This window comes from Megalobrama amblycephala, linkage group LG12 (assembly GCF_018812025.1).
Source record: "Megalobrama amblycephala isolate DHTTF-2021 linkage group LG12, ASM1881202v1, whole genome shotgun sequence".
NCBI lineage: Eukaryota > Metazoa > Chordata > Actinopteri > Cypriniformes > Xenocyprididae > Megalobrama > Megalobrama amblycephala.
Window position 1 is genome coordinate 7954679 of NC_063055.1, and position 23449 is coordinate 7978127.

Genomic DNA, 23449 nt, shown 5'->3' on the forward strand with positions numbered 1-23449 from the left:
TATTTTGAAGAGCGTGAGAGATTGATAAACTGAAAATCACTTACAATTAGTTAATTAATTAATTTATTTTTAGCTATTCAAATTTTATCTATTTATGTTTTTTTTTTTTTACATAACCTTTTGATTTTTATTATCGTTATTTATTTATTTGTATACATTTTTTAACATTTTGATATATTTATTCATTTATTGTATCCATTTATATTTTGTTTATCCATTTATTTATTTTTATCTATTTTTATTTTATTATATATTTATTAGTTTATTTGTTTAATAATGTATGTTTTATTTTTACATAAACTTTTGATTTATTTATTTTATTTTTTTATCCATTTAATATATATCAATTTCTATATTTTATTTTTACAGAACCTTTTTATTTTTATTTTTTTATTTTTATCTTTTTATTTTGTTTTGTTTTGTTTATTTATTTACAGCACCTTTACATTTTTTTTTTATTGTAATTTTTTTATTTATTTATCTGTTATTTATTTTTTATCTATCTATTTATTTTATTTATTTGTATTAATCTCACTTTCAATTAATCCCAAAACATTAAGTTGTTTGGGAACTAATGTCTCTGTGTTGTGTCTTAGTTTACGAAGACATCTTGGTATCCGGTCGAGGGGACTCGTTTTTCATCCGGACCCATTTTGAGTATGAGAAGGAGCTGCCTCAGTGTCTCGCCTTCTCCCGGGGGGAGATCCTCAAGGTGGTGGACACCTTATATGACGGCAAGCTGGGAAACTGGCTGGCCATCCGCTTGGGCAAAGACAACCAACTGCTGGAGAAGGGCATCATTCCCAACAAGAGCAGGTGAGAACAGAGAAGGATGGGCAATCTTTGCCTGAGATATATGTCAAAATATGCCTAAACTAAATGGTGTTTAAGTCTTTAACCCTGAAATAGTGCAAACTATAGTGATTAGCTATAGGACAAAACCAGAGATCAGAGAACCAGAGACTTTGCTTCCAATGATCCATCGCTTTCTTTCTTTTTCTACTCATAACCCTTGCTCCTGTGCCGATCAGAGCGGAGCAGATGGCAAACGTCCAGAACACACATAAGGGCTCAGGAAGTGACAGAGCTGACTTCTGGAGACTACGTGGTCAGAGGGCGGCCAAGAAGAAAGACCTGCGGAAGAGCCGAGAGGAAAGTTCTGCTGCTGTCGCCACACGATTCCCTGCCTATGAGAGGGTGGTGCTGAGAGAAGGTGTGTGTGTATATAATATACAATAATAATATTTTTATTTTTAATATAGGTATAAAAACAAGTTTGTAGTGAACACTGCATATGGATCTTATGAATCACAATGTAGCCAGAAAAAGATAAAGTAATAAATAACCATGTACAACTGATGCAACGAATGGCAAACATCTTGATTTACTTATCATGGTACCTGTATGGTTTACACAGTAAACTTTCTCAATAAGACGATGGCTTCTTACACACAACATTATTCACCTCTCTGAGCGGACCAGCCTAATACTGCTAATGAAAGTCTCTGCAGCTGAGAAATTTTTAATACTTTTGAAAAATGGGCTCATCACTGAGAGAGATTGCTCCCTACACACTATTCAAGAAAAATTACCCAATAAAATCATCATGATTTATGTGGCAAAAGCCATTGTCAAGAATTTGAATAAGGCTGTTTTGAATCATCAATCAAGACTCTTCTTTAATCCTCTCTAAACCCTATTTACATAGCTAATGGAGTGTTTATTACCATTAACAGAAACCATTCTGTATTTTAGTCAGGCTTAAACAGATTACCTCAGCTGTGAAATCCTTGTTGTAAACCTTGTGTTCCTCCCATAGCGGGATTCCGAAGGCCGGTTGTGCTGTTTGGACCAATCGCTGATGCTGCCAGCGAAAAACTGAAAGCGGAGCTTCCGGATGAGTTTGTAATTGCCAGTGAGTTCATGTCAGTCTCTGCAATACCATCAATAACGGGATTGTCACACTAGATTTTAAGTATTATTTCAGACCCTGTAATGAATATTAGCAACCTGATATGATGTGAACATGCTTTGAACTTCTGTTTGGAATAATAATAAATTATTAAAGGTGCCGTAGAACGTCTTTTAAAAAGATGTAATATAAGTCTAAGGTGTCACCTGAATGTGTCTGTGAAGTTTCAGCTCAAAATACCCCATAGATTTTTTTTTTATTAATTTTTTTAACTGCCTATTTTGGGGCATCATTAAATATGAACCGATTTAGGCTGCGGCCCCTTTAAATGCTCACGCTCCCTGCCCACGGAGCTCGCGCTTGCCTTAAACAGTGCATAAACAAAGTTCACACAGCTAATATAACCCTCAAAGTGGATCTTTACAAAGTGCTCGTCATGCAACATGTCTAATCGCGTAAGTACAGTGTTTATTTGGATGTTTACATTTGATTCTGAATGAGTTTGATAGTGCTCCGTGGCTAAAGCTAACATTACACACTGTTGGAGAGATTTACAAAGAATGAAGTTGTGTTTATGAATTATACAGACTGCAAGTGTTTAAAAATGAAAATAGCGACGGCTCTCTTGTCTCCGTGAATACAGTAAGAAACGATGGTAACTTTAACCACATTTACAGTACATTAGCAACATGCAAACGAAACATTTAGAAAGACAATTTACAAATATCACTAAAAATATCATGTTATCATGGATCATGTCAGTTATTATTGCTCCATCTGCCATTTTTCGCTATTGTTCTTGCTTGCTTACCTAGTCTGATGATTCAGCTGTGCACAGATCCAGACGTTAATACTGGCTGCCCTTGTGTAATGCCTTGAACATGAGCTGGCATATGCAAATATTGGAGGCGTACATATTAATGATCCCAACTGTTACGTAACAGTCTGTGTTCTGTTGAGATTCGCCTGTTCGTCGGAGGTCTTTTAAACAAATGAGATTTATATAAGAAGGAGGAAACAACGGTGTTTGAGACTCACTGTGTGTCATTTCCATGTACTGAACTCTTGTTATTCAACTATGCCAAGATAAATTCAATTTTTAATTCTAAGGCACCTTTAATTTAAATGACAATATATTTAAATGTTAAATATAAACTATATTCATGAAATATAATTTAAATTAATAAATATCATTATATAAATAATACAAACTTATATTAATAATTCAGCCTTATTGAAGTTCACATCCTTTTAAACTTGCACACATGTGAAAATGAGTTTGACTTATTTTCAGTCCAAGTTAAATTTAGGTTGTGTGTTGGTCATATTCTTGTATACCTGCTTTTCATGAACAAACTTTGTATGCATATGAATGAATAATAAAGTCCAGTTTTGACACCACATTAAGACTTTAAGCTAAAAATTAGGGCTACCATTAAATAAAAAAATAATAATTTATTTCATTGTACATATTGAGTAAGTTTTTGTAGTTTGATTATACTTGTTGTTTTTGTCCAATGGCACATCAGAAACAGAACCCAAAGACGCAGGGTCGGAAAAATCCTCCGGGGTGGTTCGTCTCAACACGATTCGACAGATCATCGAACAGGTAATAGTGTATGCACACACAAATTAATAATCGAAACTTCAGTCAGAGTTATTTATATGAATGCACCTTTAAGGTTTGTACTGTACATTTAACCCACATTGACCCATTTTGTCATTGATGCAGGACAAGCACGCTCTCCTGGATGTCACCCCTAAAGCTGTGGACACCCTGAACTACACGCAGTGGTACCCCATAGTCATCTTCTTCAGCCCGGATAGCAAACATGGGGTGAAGGCGATGAGACAGAGGGTCATCCCCAGCTCTAACCGCAGTGCCCGCAAACTCTACGATCAGGCTCTGAAGCTCAGGAAAACCTGCTCACACCTGTTTACCGGTCAGTCCTGGGGGTCCAGACACCTCATATAAAAATCTGTCAGCGTTTGCTCACAGTTATGTTGTTTCATACCTGTGTGACTTTCTCTCTGAAAGGTTATTTTGCAGAAATTTACATTATTTATTTTATTTAATTAAAGGTTTTCTTTAGCATTTTTAGTATGAACAAGCAGATTAAAATATGACTCTGTTTAATAAAATAATTAAATACCGAAATCAGGGGAATTGCAGTAAAGAGTAGCTATCAAATATTGTGATTGGCACATATCAATGAAAACTGACATTGACACAGATTCCAGTTCGAAAATCACCAAATGATTGAAAGTAGCTGATGGAAACACAGTGAAATAAACAGATCCTAGAGAACAGTTGACCCAAATCGAAATGTTTTGATTTCCTCTCTCTCTCTCTCTCTCTCTCTCTCTCTGTCCCCCTCCTCCATCTGTCTGTTAGCTGTTATCGATCTGAACTCAGCTAATGATGCCTGGTACGGCAGTTTGAAGGAGACCATACGAGACCAGCAGACCCACGCTGTGTGGGTCTCAGAGGGGAAGGTAAAAACAATGGATGATAGTTCTCCACCACCTTCTATCCACTCTGAAACAAAACCTTCTCTTAAAGTCAACATGAAACACTGTTTACAACCTATTTTGCTTCTGCCATCAAAAAAAATAGTAGTTAAAATATTTTCAATTAAAAATGCACCACGTTTACTTGATTGTGATATTAAGACAAAAGAAAACTAAACATTTTAATTTAAAATATTTAAAGGGTCATGAACTGCATTTTTTTTTTTAGAAAATTTATTATATTCTCTGAGGTCCTCTCATTATATTATCAAGATTTTTACATTAAAAAAAAAAATGATTTAGAAGTAATAAGCTATTTTCTATCCTGTTTTTGACCCTCTCTTTCAAACACTCCGTTTTGATGGGCGTGCCGCATTCAAGACTTGGAAGTAAACGCCCACTGCTATGATTGGCTAACAGTTTTGCATATTAAAATAAGTAAGTACTTGGAGTTACCACAGTTATAATTGACAATGGATGACTTCCGGTGTTTCATGTAAACGGAATTATGAATGAATGTACCATTGTTTGTCACAGTGTCGTTCTTAAAGGCTATTCATAGTTAAAGGTGCCCTAGATTCAAAAATTGAATTTACCTCGGCATAGTTAAATAACAAGAGTTTAGTACATGGAAAAGACATACAGTGAGTCTCAAACTCCATTGTTTCCTCCTTCTTATATAAATCTCATTTGTTTAAAAGACCTCCGAAGAACAGGCGAATCTCAACATAACACCAACTGTTACGTAACAGTCGGGGTGTACGCCCCAATATTTGCATATGCCAGCCTATGTTCCCAACATCATGAAAGGCATTAGACAAGGGCAGCCAGTATTAACGTCTGGATGTGCACAGCAGAATCATCAGACTAGGTAAGCAAGCAAGAACAACAGCGAAAAATGGCAGATGGAGCGATAATAACTGACATGATTCATGATAACATGATATTTTTAGTGATATTTGTAAATTGTCTTTCTAAATGTTTCGTTAGCATGTTGCTAATGTACTGTTAAATGTGGTTAAAGTTACCATCGTTTCTTACTGTATTCACGGAGACGAGCCGTCGCTATTTTCATTTTTAAACACTTGCAGTCTGTATAATTCATAAACAACTTCATTCTTTATAAATCTCTCCAACAGTGTAGCATTAGCCATTAGCCACGGAGCACTATCAAACTCATTCATAACCAAATGTAAACATTCAAATAAACACTGTACTTACGCGATTAGACATGCTGCATGACGAACACTTTGTAAAGATCCATTTTGAGGGTTATATTAGCTGTTTGAATTTTTTTTTATGTTGTTTAAGGCAAGCGCGAGCTCCGTGGGCGGAGAGCACGAGAATTAAAGGGCCAGCAGCCCTGAATCGGCTCATTTATAATGATGCCCCAAAATAGGCAGTTAAAAAAATTTATTTAAAAAAATCTATGGGGTATTTTGAGCTGAAACTTCACAGACACATTCAGGGGACACCTTAGACTTATATTACATCTTTAAAAAAAAAGTTCTAGGGCACCTTTAATCATTTTTGATAAAGTGAAAAATGTATGCATTGTCATTTGCAGTGTCATATTTTAAATAAAATGAAATGTGTTGTACTGATGACAAAACAGAAGATGTCGCTCACTGAAGCTTTTATTCAGGATTACAGTGAATGGCTTCCATCAAAACAATAACAAAAGCAGCATCCTCTACGTGCTTTCTTCTGCATCCGGCAATCCCCCAAATTAACACACTAAAGAGTTAGTTCACCCAAAAATGAAAATTCTGTCATTAATTACTCACACTCGTGTCGTTCCACATCTGTAAGACTTTCGTTCATCTTTGGAACACAAATGAAGATATTTTTAATGAAATCTGAGAGCTTATTGTGCCTCCATAGAGATCCAACGCAATGACCACTTTTGAAGGTCCAGAAAGGTAGTAAAGACATCATTAAAGTACTCCATGTGACTGCAGTGGTTTAGCTTCAGTTTCACGAAGCGACTTGAGTGCTTTTTTTGCACAAAAAAACACAATTGACCACTTTTATTTACAGAATAATATTATCCAAAGTGTGTTCACGCAACAATGTCAGCTCTCGTGTGAACACAAAACGCATGAGTTGTGGTTTTGACACACAAGTCAAAACACAACATGTGTCATGATGCTCTCGTGAATAAATATTTTCGTAAATAAAGTGGTAAACTATGTTTTTTTTGTATGCAAACAAAGCACTCACATTGCTTCACAAAATTGAGGTTAAACATGGATTACTTTAATGATGTCTTTACTAACTTTCTGGGGCTTCAAAAGTGGTAGTTGTGTTGGATCACTATGGAGGGACAGAAACCTCTCGGATTTCAATTTAAAAGATCTTCATTTGCGTTCTGAAGATGAACAAAGTCATACTGATGTGGAACGACACAATGGTGAGTAATTAATGAAAGAATTTTTGTTTTTGGTTAAACTAACCCTTTAAAAATGCAGAAGCAAAAGAAAGAACAGCAAATCACAACTATTCAATTTGACTGTGGAGCTACAGTATAAATACTCAGTACATGTCAAGCGATCTGTAACAGACAAAACAGTAGTGACAAACATTGTATGGTAAAACATTGTTGCACTTTGTTTGTTGCGACATTTCTGTCAGATCCAATGTAGTTGTCATCTTTTATTTACAGTCTCTCTGAAAAGCCTGCATCAGGCTGTGTGTGAACTTGTTTAAAAACGAATCTGCAGAAAAAATTAAGCGAACACGAATAAACAGTGTCTTACTGATGCAATCCGACTGGAACTTCGTTAAAAATAAAGTTCATCCATGCTCTCTTAATGTTAGGATCACAAGGATGGCAATGCAGAAACAAAAAGTTGTGTTTTTCCACAACTTTGCCCTTCAAAATGTCTTGTAATCCTCAGAGGCATCTCTATTGTTTTGTTGCTGGAGTAATCCTGTGTTTGCGCCTCTCTCGTATTTACTACTACATGAGATGTGCAAATCGATGGGCGGGGCTAAAGAGGCTATGATGTTGAAGTAGGCGTTGACCTTTTACTGCAGTGGCAGTCTTTCGTTGCACTACTACATAATAATGTGACAAATTCCGAAACTAGTCATTTTCTGAGCTTGGTTTAAATAAAAGAATTTTTGAGTTTTGCGTTCTGAAACTTACAGGATATTTTTATAGTACAATGACCTCTTACATATCAAAAGATCAAGGAAAATTTGATTTCTCAATTCATGACCCTTTTAATATTTAAAAAAAAATTGTAAAATACATTAATTTTAGTATAACATTTTTTTTAAGATGTTAACACACAAGATGAATCATGTACAGAACATTAAAACCAGGGCTGTGCAGTAAAAAATCCATTATGGTTTCATGTTAACTTTAATGCAACATTTTACAGCATCTCTTTACTTTAAGACTCCTTCATTCACATTTTCCCACTTTATCTTTCCCAGTATTCTTCAATGTTTCCCTTACAGTTAAACCCATAGTTTACCTGCTAATGCATGTCTTCCTTTTCTGATGGTAGTCATTCCTCCTGTTTTTCTGTGCTTTTACTGTTCATCATTCTTCAGTGGTGCTCTACAGCTTTCGTTCTGTTTTGTTTTTGTGTTTTCTTTTGTTTTCACTCCTCTCTGTACACAAGATCCATCATGTGTCTCTTTTAGCTGGACGGGACAGAGGGGGACCTTGACGTTCACGACGACCGCATGTCGTATCTCTCGGCGATGAGCGCTGACTATCTCAGCATGGACAGCCGGCTGACCAGCGACTACGAAGACACGGCAGACGAGGGCGGGACTTACACAGATAACGAAGCGGACGAGCCACTCGACCGCCAGCGGGTGTCGGCCATTAGCCGCTCCTCTGAGCCAGTCATGCCAGAGGAGGTTAGCACATGCACGCATGTATAACATATCTACAGGGGTCCCACGGTCATGGAAAACCTGTGGCCAGTTGCATAAACTGCTTAGACTTGGTCTGTTTAAAACTTAGTCATCTAATTTTTTTCTTCAAGACTGGTAAAAAGGTAGATCGGTCTAATTTAAATTGGAAAAGTAAGCCTGATTACACCTTGGTTAACTGCTAGTTATTCAAACTAGTTCTTAAGACACAGTCTTAACATAGTGGCTAAGTTTATGCAACTGGCCCCTGGAAATATCAGGGAATGTGCGCATACCTCCACACACATGCATGCATACTAATTCCAAAACGTTGTTGGCTATTTATCATGCCCGAAGACATGTATGGACACATTCATCCCTCACAGTGATGGCAAACTGTATGCAAATACTTTGACATCTACACACTTAAACATGCTTGATGCGAAGGCATCCCTCACAGTTGCCTAGATCAGCAGAAAGTCAGCTGTGTGTTAGAAGAAAGACAGCAGAGGTCAAGTCAGCAGGGAAATATATTTTCATATTGAGAGTAAGACACCAGCACACACTTGTTATGCATGCATTACATGCTGTAAATGCAAGACAATGAGTTTACATGGCAAATCATGTGGAATTAATGTTTTTGAGAAAAAAAAAAAGCAAGTGCATCTGTAAATGCAAAAAGCAGACTCTTCTGCCCCCTTCTGTTAGATGTTGGAACTACAACATTACTCATCACTAAATGTTTACTGTACAGAGTAACTTAAATTATGATTATTCCAGCAAATTTACATCATTTTTAAGGATATGAAAAACCTGGAAGTATCATTAACTAAAGTCAGTGTTGTTAACTAAAACTAAAGTAATTTTTGTTAATTGAAATGAAGCTGAAATAAAATATAATTATTAAATGTAAAAACTTGAACTTTAAAATTTTTAAACTAAAATTAGAAATGTCTTGGCAACTAACTTAAATAAGTTGAAGTACTAAAATTACTAAATCTGAATATATATATACACACACACACACACACACACACACACACATATATACAGTGGCATGAAAAAGTATGTGAACCCCTTGCAGAATCTGTGAAAATGAGAATTATTTTAATAAAATAAGAGGGATAATAAAAAATGCATGTTATTTTTTTGTTTAGTACTGTCCTGAGTAAGATATTTAACATAAAAGATGTTTGCATTTAGTTCACAAGACAAAACAATAGCTGAATTTATTAAAATAACCCCATTCATAAGTATGTGAACCATTGATTCTCAGTACTGTGTGTGGTTACTTGATGATCTACGACTGTTTTTATGTTTTGTGATGGTTGTTCGTGAGTTTCTTGTTTGTCCTGAGCAGTTAAACTGAGCTCTGTTCTTCAGAAAAATCCTCCAGCTCCTGCAGATTCATCAGTTTTCCAGCATTTTTGCATATTTGAACCCTTTTCAGCAGTGGCTGTAGGATTTTGAGATCCATCTTTTCACACTGAGGACAATTGAGGGACTCAAACACAACTATTAAAAAAGGTTTAAACATTCACTGATGCTCCAGAAGGAAACACGATGCATTAAGAGTCGGGGTGTGAAAACTTTTGAATTCAAATATCAAGGAAAAATTGTACTTAATTTTTCTGCCGGGAAGCATGCAGGTATCTTCTGTTGGTTCCGAAGGGCAGTACTAAATGAAAAACAATGATATTTAAACAAAAGATTGTGACATCTTCATCAGTGAATGTTTGAACCTTTTTTAATAGTTGAGTTTGAGTCCTTCAGTTGTCCTCAGTGTGAAAACACAGATCTCAAAATCCTACAGTCACTGCTGGAAAGGGTTCAAATATGCAAAAGATGCTGGAAGACTGATGAATCTGCAGGAGCTGGAGGATTTTTCTGAAGAACAGAGCTCAGTTTAACTGCTCAGAACAAACAAGAGACTCATGAACAACCATCACAAAACAAAAAAACAGTCGTAGATCATCAAGTAACCACACACAGTGTTGAGAATCAATGGTTCATTGAATGGTTATGAATGGGGTTATTTTAATAAATTCAGCTATTGTTTTGTCTTGTGAACTAAATGCAAACATCTTTTATGTTAAATATCTTACTCAGGACAGTACTAAACAAAAAATAACATGCATTTTTATTATCCCTCTTATTTTATTAAAATAATTCTCATTTTCACAGATTCTGCAAGGGGTTCACATACTTTTTCATGCCACTGTGTGTGTGTGTATATATATATATATATATATATATATATATATATATATATATATATATATATATATATATATATACACGTGTATATATATAAATGACTAAGGGACACAACAGAAGTACAAAAACTTAAAAATTACAGTGAAAACTGATGCAAAATATTAATAAATACTATAACAGTATATAAATAATACTAAAATAATGTTGTAAAAATAAAAAAAATTATCTAAAAAATAACCTTATACATTTAAAACGTATAAATAATGTGGGAATCTTACGGATGGATGAATGAATGCATTCCCCTGCCTAGTCTACTTTCTATGTTATCTGAATTCCACCCCCCCTCCAGATCCTCAGGAAGTCCAGCCCAGAGATTCGAGGTCGTATCCGTAGAGTGGGAAGCAGAGAGATGCTGACTGAGGCTAGTCCCCCCTTTATGTCCACCTTCCTGCCTGACCCCGCGAAGGTGAGCTCATGACATGCTCCCCAATGGCTTTCCTTTCTTAAAAACACCATTCATCATTTACAAGATATTAAACTAAATGTCAAAAGAGGAAAAAATTGCATGTAGTGGACACAAGTCACACTTATGCCACCCTTTAAATAGATATTTTATTATGTGATGCAGTTGCATGCATCCATTTTTAAGTGCCTAAATACTTTGTAGAGACTCCAAACTTTGCAGTAAAGATGATAAACTCACTCTAACACAACTCCTCCCCTGACTAAACCCACATTCATGCAGAAGAACGGCCTGATTTGGCACAACCATTTTTCCAGCAGTTCAGAATCATCTCGCAGCAGCTCAATGGCTCATTGTGGTACGCTGTAGAGCCGAGATCTGTGTTGTGCCAAATGATTGGTGAAATAACTAGTGTAGTTTACTTGAAAGCAACTGTCAGCATCTAGTGCCAGACATGTATACTGTAACCTTGATGTAAATGAAATAAAGATGGTAATTGGATGTAAAGTAGTTTGATAACCATTTACAATAAGGTTCAATTTGATATCATTAATTAATTAAAAGGTCATTTTTTTCAGCATTTTTAATCTAGGTTAGTGTAAATTTATACATATATTTATAACTAAAATATTAGTACTTTTGTTTTTTCAGAATACATTAATGATTGATTTCTATGTTAAAAATGTATTAATATTTGTAAAACAATATTGTTAGTTTGTGACAGTTATTTAGGATTATTTATATACTATACTATTAATATTTTGAATTAAATTTTATTTTTTAGATTTTTGGTTTTCATTTTATGTACTTTTTTAGTTTGATGTTTTTTTTTTTTTTAATATTTCTATTTATCTTTAATTTATTTTTATTTTAGTTTTAGTTTTTTTTTTTTTTTTTTCTTCAGTTTTTCATCTAATATTTATATTTTATTTTATTTCAGCTTTATTCCAGTTAATGTAAATGATTTTTAATCATTTTAATGAACAATAATTGGTTCATGAGACCTAATGTATTAACTCATGTTAAAAAATTGCACCTTATTGTAAAGTGTTAATTGTAGTTTTAGTGTTTAGTCAGTGTTTATAGAAAAACTGGCACAGTTAGTTTAGGAGATTTTACTAGTAGTGTTGCTTTAGTAGGTTTTGTGTTTGGAATCATGGATCTCAATTTGAAAATACAGTGATGACAGCCCTGAGTAGATGCAGTAAATCTCAGTTGAATCCAGTGCTATAACTGGCCTTTACCTGTAGTTTTAAGGCCAATTCACACTGCATCGACAGACACAGACCAACGCCGACAGTCACTAGATTACAGCACATCACTTCTCAGGCATTCTAACTCTGATTCAGCATGTTCATTCGGCAAAAACAAGCTCCAACAGACTCCAACAGGGGTAACACTCCGATCCGACTAAACCCAACAAAGTCTCTGTTGCCATCTATTGGTGTGGTGTGAATTGGCCTTAAATGATCCCATTGTTTACTCACCCTCAAGCCATCCTAGGTGTACAGGTGCTGGTCATATAATTAGAATATCGTGAAAAAGTTCATTTTTTTATTGTAAATTATTTTTTTTTAAAATAAACTTTCATTTATACTAGATTCCCTACATGTAAAGTAAAACATTTCAAAAGTTTTTTTTGTTTTTTTTTAATTTGTTGGTTAGAGCATACAGCTAATGATAGTCCAAAATCCAGTATCTCAAAATATTAGAATATTTACATTTGAGTTTCGTTAAATGACCATCCCTACAGTATAAATTCCGGGTATCTCTTGTTCTTTGAAACCACACTATTGGGGAAGACTGCTGACTTGGTCCAGGAGACAATCGTTGACACCCTCTACAAAGAGAGTAAGTCACAGATGGTCATTACTGAATGGGCATATTATTAAATGCAAAGTTGACTAGAAGGAAGAAATTGGGTAGGCAAAGGTGCACAAGCAACAGGGATGACCACAAGCTTGAGAATACTGTCAAGTAAAGCCGATTCAAACACTTGGGAGAGCTTCACAATGAGTAGAATGAAGCCGGAGTCAGCGCATCAAGAGCCACCACACTCAGACATCTTCAGGAAAAGGACTACCAAGCCACTTCTGAAACAGAAACAACATCAGAAGCATCTTACCTGGGCTAAGGAGAAAAAGAACTGGACAGTGAACAGTGGTCGAAAGTCCTCTTTTCAGATAAAAGTAAATTTTGCATTTCATGTTGAAATCATGGTCCCAGAGTCTGAAGGAAGACTGGAGAGGCACAGAATCCAAGCTGCTTGAAGTCTAGTGGGAAGTTTCCTGCTAGAGCAAGTAATTTGCTGTAATATGTGCTGCCGACCAAGTATTGAGTGTACAAATGAACATACTTTAAAGAACTTGAACTTTTCTGTTTTAAAAATCCATTTTTTGATTGATCTTAGGAAATATTCTAATATTTTGAGATACTGGATTTTGGACTTTCATGAGCTGTATGCTCTAATCATCAAAATTAAAAAAAAAAAAACTTTTGAAATGTTTTACTTTACATGTAGGGAATCTAGAATATATGAAAGTTTCATTTTTAAAAATAATTTACAATAAAAAAATGAACTTTTTCACAATATTCTAATTATATGACCAGCACCTGTATATGACTATCTTCTTTCAGACAAACACAATTGGAGATGATAAAAATATCCTCTTCCAAGCTTTATAATGGTATTGTATGGTGCTCACTATTTTGAATGCCGAAAAAGTGCATCCATCCATCATAAAAGTAATCCACATGGCTCCAAGGGCTTAATAAAGGCCTTCTGAAGTGAAGCAATGGGGTTTGGTTAAAAAAAGAAAAAAAAGGATGTTGGATGTAGGTGAGAGTAGATACCTCTCACGGTTCAAACAAATAGGGCTGGGCAACAAACTCAAGCTCCTCTTCCCTTATATCAAAATCCTCTGACATTTGTCTTTAAAAGTTCTCATTTTAGACTTCTAATTCGTGATTTCAATACGTCATGCATCTCGTCAGAGGTTACGCTTCCGCCGTAACTCAACTTGCATATGGATGTTTGCCGGAAGCTGGTTATTATAGTTTATAAAGTTATAAATATGGATATTTTTTCTTACAAAAACCCATCACTTCAGAAGACCTTTATTAACCCCCTGGAGCTGTATAATTATATTTATGATGGATGGATGCACTTTTTTGGGCTTCAAAATCGTGAGTGCCATTCACTACCATTATAAAATTTGGGAGAACCAGGATATTTTTAAATATAATATGGAAGATAGTCATATACAGCTAGGATGGCTTGAGGGTGAGTAAATCATGGGATAATTATTTTTTTGGGGTGAACTATCCCTTTAAAAAGAGGTTAACCCATGGTGTAGTGTTGTGCAGCATTTCGTTTCTATTCTCTAACACGCATATTCAAATGTGTTTCAGGTAAAAATGCTGTCTCAAGTCGAGGTGTCGCGGGGGCAGTACGACCCCTCTCGAAACTACGACTCTCGTTCAAGCAGCCCCGCAAGCAGCGAGCACCCGCGCAGCCAGGACTCTCCGGCAAAAAACAAGCCCCTGCCTCCCCCACCCGCACTTAAACCTAACTTCGCATCCCGCAGCTCCAGGGGCCTCGTAAACAGCCCCCCGATACGGGACAGTGAACCCCTGGTGGACAGTCCTGACGATCCTTCACAGAGGTCTTTCCGGGGCAAAGTGAAGGCCTTCGAGCAGATGGATCACTTCGCCCGGACACAAAGAGTTCTGGAGATCCAAGAGGCCCAGAACGCCAGGGTGCGTTTTCATCATCTTTAGGCTTTGCATGAAGTACAGAATAAACAAGATTTTTCATCAGTCTCCTCTAATGCTAGGTTGCCATACTGTAGAAACATGTATGTATTAAACACATTTTCTGTCCTATTTTGTCTACCGTTGCTTGCAAATCACTTGTGTTTTGCTCTTTAAAGTGTCTCTTGCACTTGTCATCCAGTAGCTTGGCATCTATCTAGAATAATTCCAGAAACTTGACCAACATGTCATCAAATTAAAATATTCAAGTAAGCAATTCTGATGCCTTCATATTGTCTGTTTTCAGTTGGAGATTGCTCAGAAGCATCCAGACATCTATGCCGTCCCCATGAAGTCTCAGAAACTGGACCACAGCAGGCCACAGCCTATCGGGTAAGAGTCTGGTTTTGGTCTGATGGTGTGGTCACATTAGTGAAAAAGTTCTATTGTATTTGTTAATAGTGTAGCGATGTATGTAGCACAGCTCACATACTTTCAAACCAAGAAGATTTTTGTTGGTCAACACGGCGAATTTGCATGACCAACTCGAACTCGTTGTGAAATCTGCATGGGGAAATCCTACACCCTCACATGAAATTCCCAGAACAATGGTAAATGTGACCTCATCTTAAAGGGACAGTTCACCCTTAAGACTTTTGTTCATCATAAAATAAATCCATGTGAATTGAGCAGTTTAATCCAAGTCTGAAGAGTTGATGGGCCCCACTGACTTCCATAGTCGTCGTTTTTCCATACTATGGAAGTCAATGGGGCCCATTAAAGGATTAGTTCACTTTCAAATAAAACTCTCCTGATAATTTACACACCCCCATGTCATCCAAGATGTTCATGTCTTTCTTTCTTCAGTTGAAAATAAATTAAGGTTTTTGATTAAAACATTCCAGGATTATTCTCCTTATAGTGGACTTCAATGGCCTCCAAACAGCTGAAGGTCAAAATTACAGTTTCAGTGCAGCTTCAAAGGGTTTTCAACAATATCAGACGAGGAATAAGGGTCTTATCTAGCGAAACGATCGGCCATTTTCTAAAAAAAATACAACTGTATATGCTTTATAAACACAAATGACTGCCTTGAACGTGCTTACGCTGTATGTCCTACGCCTTCCCTATTCTACTTACGGAAAAAAACTGAACTGGTGCTGCATTCATTCCGTAAGTAGAATAGGGAAGGTGTAGGACACACAGCGTAAGCTTTTTGAAGAATACGGAAAGCGAAAGCACGTGCAAGGCGATCATTTGTGTTTATAAAGCATATACAGTTGTATTTTTTTCGAAAATGGCCGATCGTTTCGCTAGATAAGACCCTTATTCCTCGTCTGGCATCGTTTAAAGCTCTTTGAAGCTGCACTGAAACTGTCATTTTGACCTCCAACTGTCTGGAGGCCATTGAAGTCCACTATATGGAGAAAAATCCTGGAATGTTTTCCTCAAAAACCTTAATTTCTTTTCGACTGAAGAAAGAAAGACATGAACATCTTGGATGACATGGGGGTGAGTAAATTATCAGGAAAATTTTATTTGAAAGTGGACTAATCCTTTAACTGTTTAGTTACCCATATTCTCAAGAATATCTTCTTCTGTTTTCAGCAGAAGAAAGAAATTCATTCTGGAACAACTTGAGGATGAGTAAATGACAGATTTTTGGGTGAACTATCCCTTTCAGTGTGAAAAAGTGTGCTCAGTCTTTCACTGATCTTGCTCCGTTTGCTTTGCGTCAAGCTCCAGTGCGCGACCAGAGCCCCAGACGCCTCCTTGCAAGCTGCCATACACAGAGAGCCGCCCGCTCGGCCTTGGCGAGGAGCCCGGGGAGGAGTTTCGACAGCAGCTGGCGGATCAGACCAAGCGCGGCTATTACACCACCACACAAAAGTATCAGGACACTGAGCTGTAGAGTTCCTCTGCTTCGGCTCACCGCACAGCTTCACCATTCCACCGGGGCGCCGCCCTGCACCAAAACTGCTGCTGACTTGGAAGTCCCATTTGCTTTTAAGTTTCCCACACGTATATTTGTCTTTTTCACTTCAAAGAAGTTCAACTTTCTGTCCGTGTGGATAGAATCTTATTGTTTTTTTATATATATATATATTTGCATTTTTGTTTCCCTCTGTGTGATTCCAGAACCATGTTTTCTTGCCTATGCAATTTTTTCAGTTTCTGCAACGCTACAGAAACGTCTCTCTCTCTCTCTCTTTGCTCCATGAAAACCTTAAACCCGTCGTGTGCTACAAACCAGCTTTTTGTTACTTTCTTTTTATAAGCCTGAAGCAAAACTGTTTTAAAACGTCACTCTCTTTAAGGTTTGTACTATCTTTGCATTCCTTCATTTCTGATCATGTGTGTTATACGATGTAAGACAATACACTGGATTTTGTTACAACATTTTGAAGTGCCTTTTACTTTACAAATAATGTTGGAGGTTTGTGGACTTGACAATCCAGCCCTCTGGACAATATATTTGCTGCTTACAGCTCCAAGGAAAAACAGGGAAAAAGTCAACAACACCAAAACCCTTAATGCGCCCGTATCCTCAGTGTAGCGACAGCAACCACAAATGAGTTTCCAAAGGGACACTTCACAATTCAGGTCGATGCTGGTTGGTTCGAGTGATTGGAACTGCTGTTGTCACGGTTTGTCTTATTTCAACCCCACTGCATTACGTTTTTAACACGCTTGATTGTACATTAGTCCGCTTTACCTCCACGTATCGGTTCAAAGTGCTTCTAAAACTCGTGGATTATATTTTGATGGCTTCCACTGTGTGTGAGAGTCACACACTGAGAGAATTTTCCCTGGACATTTACGTTCAGGTCTACTGTGGAATTTCACTCTACTACACCAAATAAAATAAACTATATTGACATTCTTGGCTTAGTTGTGTGTTTTTTTTTTTTTTTTTTTTGTTTTTTTTTTTAATAGTCAAACAGGAAGTGTCTTGGAATCCATCACACAGTGGGCTATAAATGAAATGGATCAATTTTTATACAATTAAAAGGATAGATCACCCAAAATGAAAATTCTAAATTGAAAATCAAACCCCTGCTAGCATCAAATTAGCATGACTGGTTTGTTCTATACAGAATAAAGATGACTGTGTTTTACTGAGATTTACCATCTGTGTGGTATAAGCAATGGAAATTAATTCTGTCGTGGAACGCAGTCGTCGTATTGGGTCCAGTGAGTCGGCTCTTGTCCAGCACGGTGTTGAAGCCGTTTTCTCTGTACATGCCACTTTTCAGAAGATGCTCTGAAAACTTCCGACGACTTCCTTTAAAGGTTGTCTGAAAAACAAACAGTGGGTGTAAATACTAATGTGTGAATAATCTTATCAATAGGGCAGTGTGTTCTGTATACTTACCGGCATTTCGTGAACTGTTGGTTTTTTGCTTCCATATGTTTGATTTGTTGTTTGGTACAGAGGGTTGATCATTTTTTGGCTGAAAAGTATAAGGAGGCTTATTAGGATAATTGTTATTGATATAATAATTTGGTCACACTTTAGACTAGGGTCCAATTCTTACGATTAACTATGACTTTTGCCTCGGTAAACTCCTAATTACTGCTTATTAATAGTAAGTTAGTTGTTAAGCTTAGGTATTGGGTAGGATTAAGGGATGTAGAATAATGTCATGCAGAATAAGGCAATAATATGTGCTTTATAAGTACTAATAAACAGCTAATATACTAGTAATAAGCATGTTGAGAGAATTGGACCCTAAAGTGTTAACAATAATTTGATTTACTTATTTCTATGAAGATGGACCACCAATGATATTGTGCATATGATAATATCCATCCATCCATCGTCCATAGAGTTTATCTTCAACCCTAATTAAACATCTGAAACGGCTAATAAAGGTCTTTGGGTTTACTAGAAACTTCCTTGGTACACCAGGAGCAGGACTGAACTAAATACTATCATGTGAATCCATAATTATATATATATATACACACTGGCCTCCAAAAGTTTGGAAATGCCCTAGAAAAGTGGGGTTTTGGACAATATTGGCATGAATCCTTTTTAATTTGTGATAATTTTGCACTGATAAGGGACAACACAAACTACGAAAACATATTTTATTACATAAACAGTTTATACATGGAAAAAAAATTCAATTTTCGATTCATCAAAATATCCAGAATTAGCAGCTATCTGACCTAAACTGGGTTCTAATTGGTTCATTGTATTCTAAACTTAATTGGCAATCAATTGTTGAAGCTATGAAGGTGTGCTGACCCAAAAAACTTTTACAAACCTGGGTCAAGTTTAAACCAGTAACCAGGCATCACAGCTGGCAAAGGGGCATGTCTGACTTTGACATGATTATATTGCCATTATTATGTAATCAAAATGAAAATTATTATTGCTGGTCTTCAATGATAATGTCAAGTTACTTTAATGTATTTGCACCAAATAATGACAAGGATTTATGCTGATATCGTCTAAAACCACACTTTGCGAGGGGTGTTTCCAAACTTTTGGAGGGCAGTGTATATATATATATATATATATATATATATATATATATATATATATATATATATATATCAGGGATGCAAACAGGTAAGGGGGGAAAAGGTGAGAACATCGAGTGGGGCGGGGGCATGCATCGCACAATATGTTTTTTAAAAAAAATATTTGGTTTACATGCTCATTTGTAGTAACTTTAAAGGGATAGTTCACCCAAAAATGAAAATTTTATGTTTATCTACTTAACCCCAGCGCATCCAAGATGTAGGTGACTTTGTTTCTTCAGTAGAACACAAATGATGATTTTTAACTCCAACCGTTGCCGTCTGTCAGTCAAATAACGCGTTTTCTGACCTCACCAACCGGATGTGCGAATGAAATACTGTTCGGTTTCTCGCACAAACCAAAACCGTTTCGTGTCTTAGGACATGATGTGTCGTTACGAGCCACAGAGTTTAATTTGGATTTGTCTGTGCAAGTTTTTTGACTCTTATAGATGGAATTCCCATTGACATGCATTATACCAAAGACTATAGAATAACACAAGACGTGTCACTCGTATTGTTTTGAATGGGAGAAAGTGTAACGCGCAATATGGCGGAATAAGTCCCGCCTTCTAAAGCAAAGAGCCAATCGCCGACTGGTAAAGTCACGCGTCACTTCAGCGGCCGTTAGAATAACCGGTTTCTATAGAAACAGTCAGACGCGCGCCCCGAAGAGACGCGCATTTAGGTCTGCGCATGCGCATTAGCTTGATCCAGCCTGAAAAAAATACAGGTTTTTTGTCATGATTCGAGCGTTTAGAAACTATATTTATGAGTCGGTTGTTGTTAGATTTCATTGGTGATTTCAAATATGAAATTTAATCGTAAGGTTGACGAACAGTTTTGGAGAATCTGATGTTTCCCCATTTAAAGAGATAGGAGCTGCATGATGCCCAGGATGCCCCAGAGGCGTTTCAAAGATGGCCGCCGAGTGAAATGACTTGTCTTAAAGGGACTTTGATTATACGACTGACAGACCGCAACGGTTGGAGTTAAAAATCATCATTTGTGTTCTACTGAAGAAACAGTCACCTATATCTTGGATGCCCTGGGGGTAAGCAGATAAACATCCAATTTTCATTTTTAGGTGAACTATCCCTTTAAGGGATTCTTTATTTAGTTTTAATACCGTATATATCCAAAACTGTAATGCTAAGACAATATTGGCTGATTAGACGGCAATACTGAGCTAAACTGCAAACTGTTTGCCATCTCTTCACCATTCCCACATCTCAGACCTCAAATACATAAAATATTCCCCTTTAAAGACATCAGTTTTTAAAGTAAGAGTAAAGGAAACAATATACTTATTGAAACAAGCAAGTACCCTTGTAAGACCCACCCCATAAAAATACTTTATCATTGGATCTATAAAAATCCCATAAGTGACCTTTTTTGATCTCAAAAAGGTGAGTTGTCACTGAAAGGTGAGGAGTTTGTATATATATATATATATATATATATATATATATATATATATATATATATATAAATTAATTAATTAGGTTCTGATTTAGGTCACACATGGTGCACTGCGGCTACATGACTCTTCTCACCTGTATCCTCTGAAACACTCCGGATTATTAAAGCGAGTTGGTAAGTTTTCATCCACTTTGTACACATCGCTTGTCTTTATTTCAAATGTGTCATTAGATAACACTTCAGGCTCCATCCTTGTCCCTTCATCTGCGGAATGATCGTCCATGTTTCCGTTTGTGTCGATGCTCACACTTTTTACATTCCCTGAGAGTGGTTGGTTGCTATCAACACTGTAACTAGGTGACGTCATGTCCGCCCCACCCGCCCATCACTCTGTTTATTTCTTCATTCCCCCCCCCCACAAAATTGGTTTTCAAAAATAGAAAAAATAATCACCATTTCATAAAGTACAACTATATATAGGCTATATATATCGGTTTCATTTTGTTGTTGTTGTTGTTGTTGTTGTTTTTAGGCTATTCTAAAAGTTACTGAAAACTGATTGACTTCAGCTAGTCTGTTGAGATGTCCAAGATGAATCTTATACCAATAATGGTATCATTACATTGTTTAAAACATATCTAAGGTAACTTAAATTTTCATAAAAAAGAATTTTCTCAAACATTAGAAATTTATTATTATTATTATTATTATTGCATTCAAACTTTGACAGAAAATCCATTTTTGTTTATAATTTTTATTTATTAAAACATTTTTTAACATTTACACATTTTAAACATTTACATATTTCCATTTTCTTATTTGCATCAATTGCATGTTATGATGACGGAATCTGTTTTATTACAAAAGATTATAATGCACGATGTGATGTGCTGTCAGACGTCCACGTGCCTCTCAACCTAGAAAAAAGCAAAAGAAGAACAGATTCAACCATCATTGCTTGTTTACCAAGCTATTTGGACATCATGCAGCCACTTCTAAATCACCCTTAACACATTTACATTTAGTAGATTATTAGGTTTTTTTACATAGAAAATAACATACTATTGATGCTCAGATGTTCCTACTGCTTAATGAACTGCTGCATATCAATACTGCATACAGAAGTGTATGCTGCATACATACCCTTTATGAACATTTTGAGTGGTCATCCAGAGTGTCATCCGATTTACTTCATTTCATACCTAAAATTAAAACAATACAGTGAGTCCATCATCAAGTTCAGTCTCATAATGCCAAAGGGAAGCAGGTGTGGGCATGGTTGAGTTTATGCAAGTGAAAAGTGTTAATTTATGCAAACATTCATATTAAAATGTTTCCTCTTTATTTATTCGCTTCCAAACCTGGCTTGAGTTTCTCCACGCTGACAAACACACTGCCACGGTGCATTATTACTCACGGTACGAGTTTGAGTCTGGCCTAGCGCGTACCAAAAGTAATAATGGACTGTGAAGCAGTTAAAAGGGCTTCTTTCTTCTCATCAAGGCATGACATTGTAAAATTAAACCGTTTTTATGGGTTCAAACATGCAGAATTTAAATGTATTCGTGATTTGCTACAATTATGCAGACTTTACCTTTTGCAGACTTCAGAAGTCTTAGTCTTCATTGGTCCCCTTTAGTGCTCTTACTCAGACTCTGAGAGGGTAAATCCATCCATGCTGCAGTGAAGGAGTAGAAAAACATGATGTAATACTTTAAACAAAGCAGTATTGTTAGACTAGAGGCTTCTCTATCAGAAATAACATTGTTCCTCTCTAATATGGATATAAATATATGCACAAAACAAATAATTTTACACTTCAACGCCCTACTTAATATTAAGATTTGCCAACAGAGGGCGCAATTTTAAATAATGTGATCAGCTGACGTAGTGTGATTAAAATCTAAAATGTTGTTAAAATGTATAACAGTATTTTAGTAAAATAAAACACTTTAAAATATTCTATAGGCCTAATTCTTGTATTAATCTATAAAAAATTTCAAACAAATATGAAGTTAGGTGATGCATCGCATAGATTGATGCGTTAGCACAACTTTAGGAGTAAAGCCAGTTGCCTGAAATGTTCAACTGAAACATCCTGCAATACTTTACGTCTATATATATTGCATACTGTAATGGACTAAAATAGCAACAATAACTTTAAAGCGGCTCCAAAAAGGAATGACATATTGTTCGTGTGTGACCCAAATTCCTTTGGAAAATTGATTGTTCAAAACTCTACCTGAAAATTATGGATCTGTTTCCAAATATGTGCTGATCCAGCTGGTGAATCTGAGATATGAGGAGGTCCATAGACGAATGTTTGAGCTCCAGAAGCAGGACTTTACTAACGCAGTCATTGTAGCCTACACCTCTGTCCAGACATGTGAGAAATGCAATGCCTTTGTCGTGTAAGTGGTTCTTTTTATTTAACCTTCCTGTGGAAGTGAGGAATCAGGGTGGTCATTCCCCAAACCGGAATTCCTGTGTGTGTTTGGAACTGATAAAACTGCTGTAAAGAACAAGCTCCATCCTCCTAGAACTGCTGGAGTCTGTCAGTGAACTCTGAGAAGGATTTTTCATTTTTCTGAAGTGGGAAGTTATGCACACTTAAGCAAATGACTCTTACTACATCTTTTAATTATATATTTTACATAAGCAGGTTTCTTTTAGTTCTGCTTGGGGCTGTTGAAATATTAAAAAAATGGTAAAAACTGTGCTCCGAAAACATGGTGAACAAGATTTCACCAAGTAGCTACAACACA

At 36.2% G+C, this 23449-nt stretch overlaps 2 protein-coding genes and 1 long non-coding RNA gene across 6 annotated transcripts in view; 1 reads left to right on the forward strand and 2 right to left on the reverse strand.

Moving 5' to 3' along the window:
- Positions 1–17613, forward strand: part of LOC125280607 (tight junction protein ZO-2) — a 119837-nt gene extending 102224 nt beyond the window's left edge. For 3 of the 4 annotated variants that reach the window (XM_048211262.1, XM_048211264.1, XM_048211265.1), the window contains 11 exons: positions 597–816; positions 1032–1213; positions 1820–1915; positions 3433–3521; positions 3645–3855; positions 4308–4408; positions 8081–8302; positions 10863–10979; positions 14388–14735; positions 15037–15122; positions 16470–17613. In XM_048211262.1, coding sequence (XP_048067219.1) covers positions 597–816; positions 1032–1213; positions 1820–1915; positions 3433–3521; positions 3645–3855; positions 4308–4408; positions 8081–8302; positions 10863–10979; positions 14388–14735; positions 15037–15122; positions 16470–16641 — 1844 coding nt within the window. In that variant the 3' untranslated portion in view covers positions 16642–17613. The remainder of the gene's footprint in view (positions 1–596; positions 817–1031; positions 1214–1819; positions 1916–3432; positions 3522–3644; positions 3856–4307; positions 4409–8080; positions 8303–10862; positions 10980–14387; positions 14736–15036; positions 15123–16469) is intronic. The other variant, XM_048211263.1, reaches the window with a different exon arrangement.
- pierce1 (piercer of microtubule wall 1) lies at positions 17614–21050 on the reverse strand. The gene is made up of 3 exons (XM_048211266.1): positions 20819–21050; positions 18106–18184; positions 17614–18028 (listed from the first exon to the last, which is right to left on the reverse strand). Exons 1-3 carry the CDS (start codon positions 20965–20967, stop codon positions 17846–17848), a joined length of 411 nt encoding a protein of 136 aa, XP_048067223.1. The 5' UTR covers positions 20968–21050; the 3' UTR covers positions 17614–17845.
- Positions 21051–21422: 372 nt separating this feature from the next.
- On the reverse strand, positions 21423–23098 carry LOC125279712. Its single transcript, XR_007187435.1, has 4 exons — positions 22927–23098; positions 22279–22362; positions 21828–21886; positions 21423–21601 (listed from the first exon to the last, which is right to left on the reverse strand). It is a non-coding gene; the product is annotated as an uncharacterized LOC125279712 (long non-coding RNA).
- Positions 23099–23449: the final 351 nt, after the last annotated feature.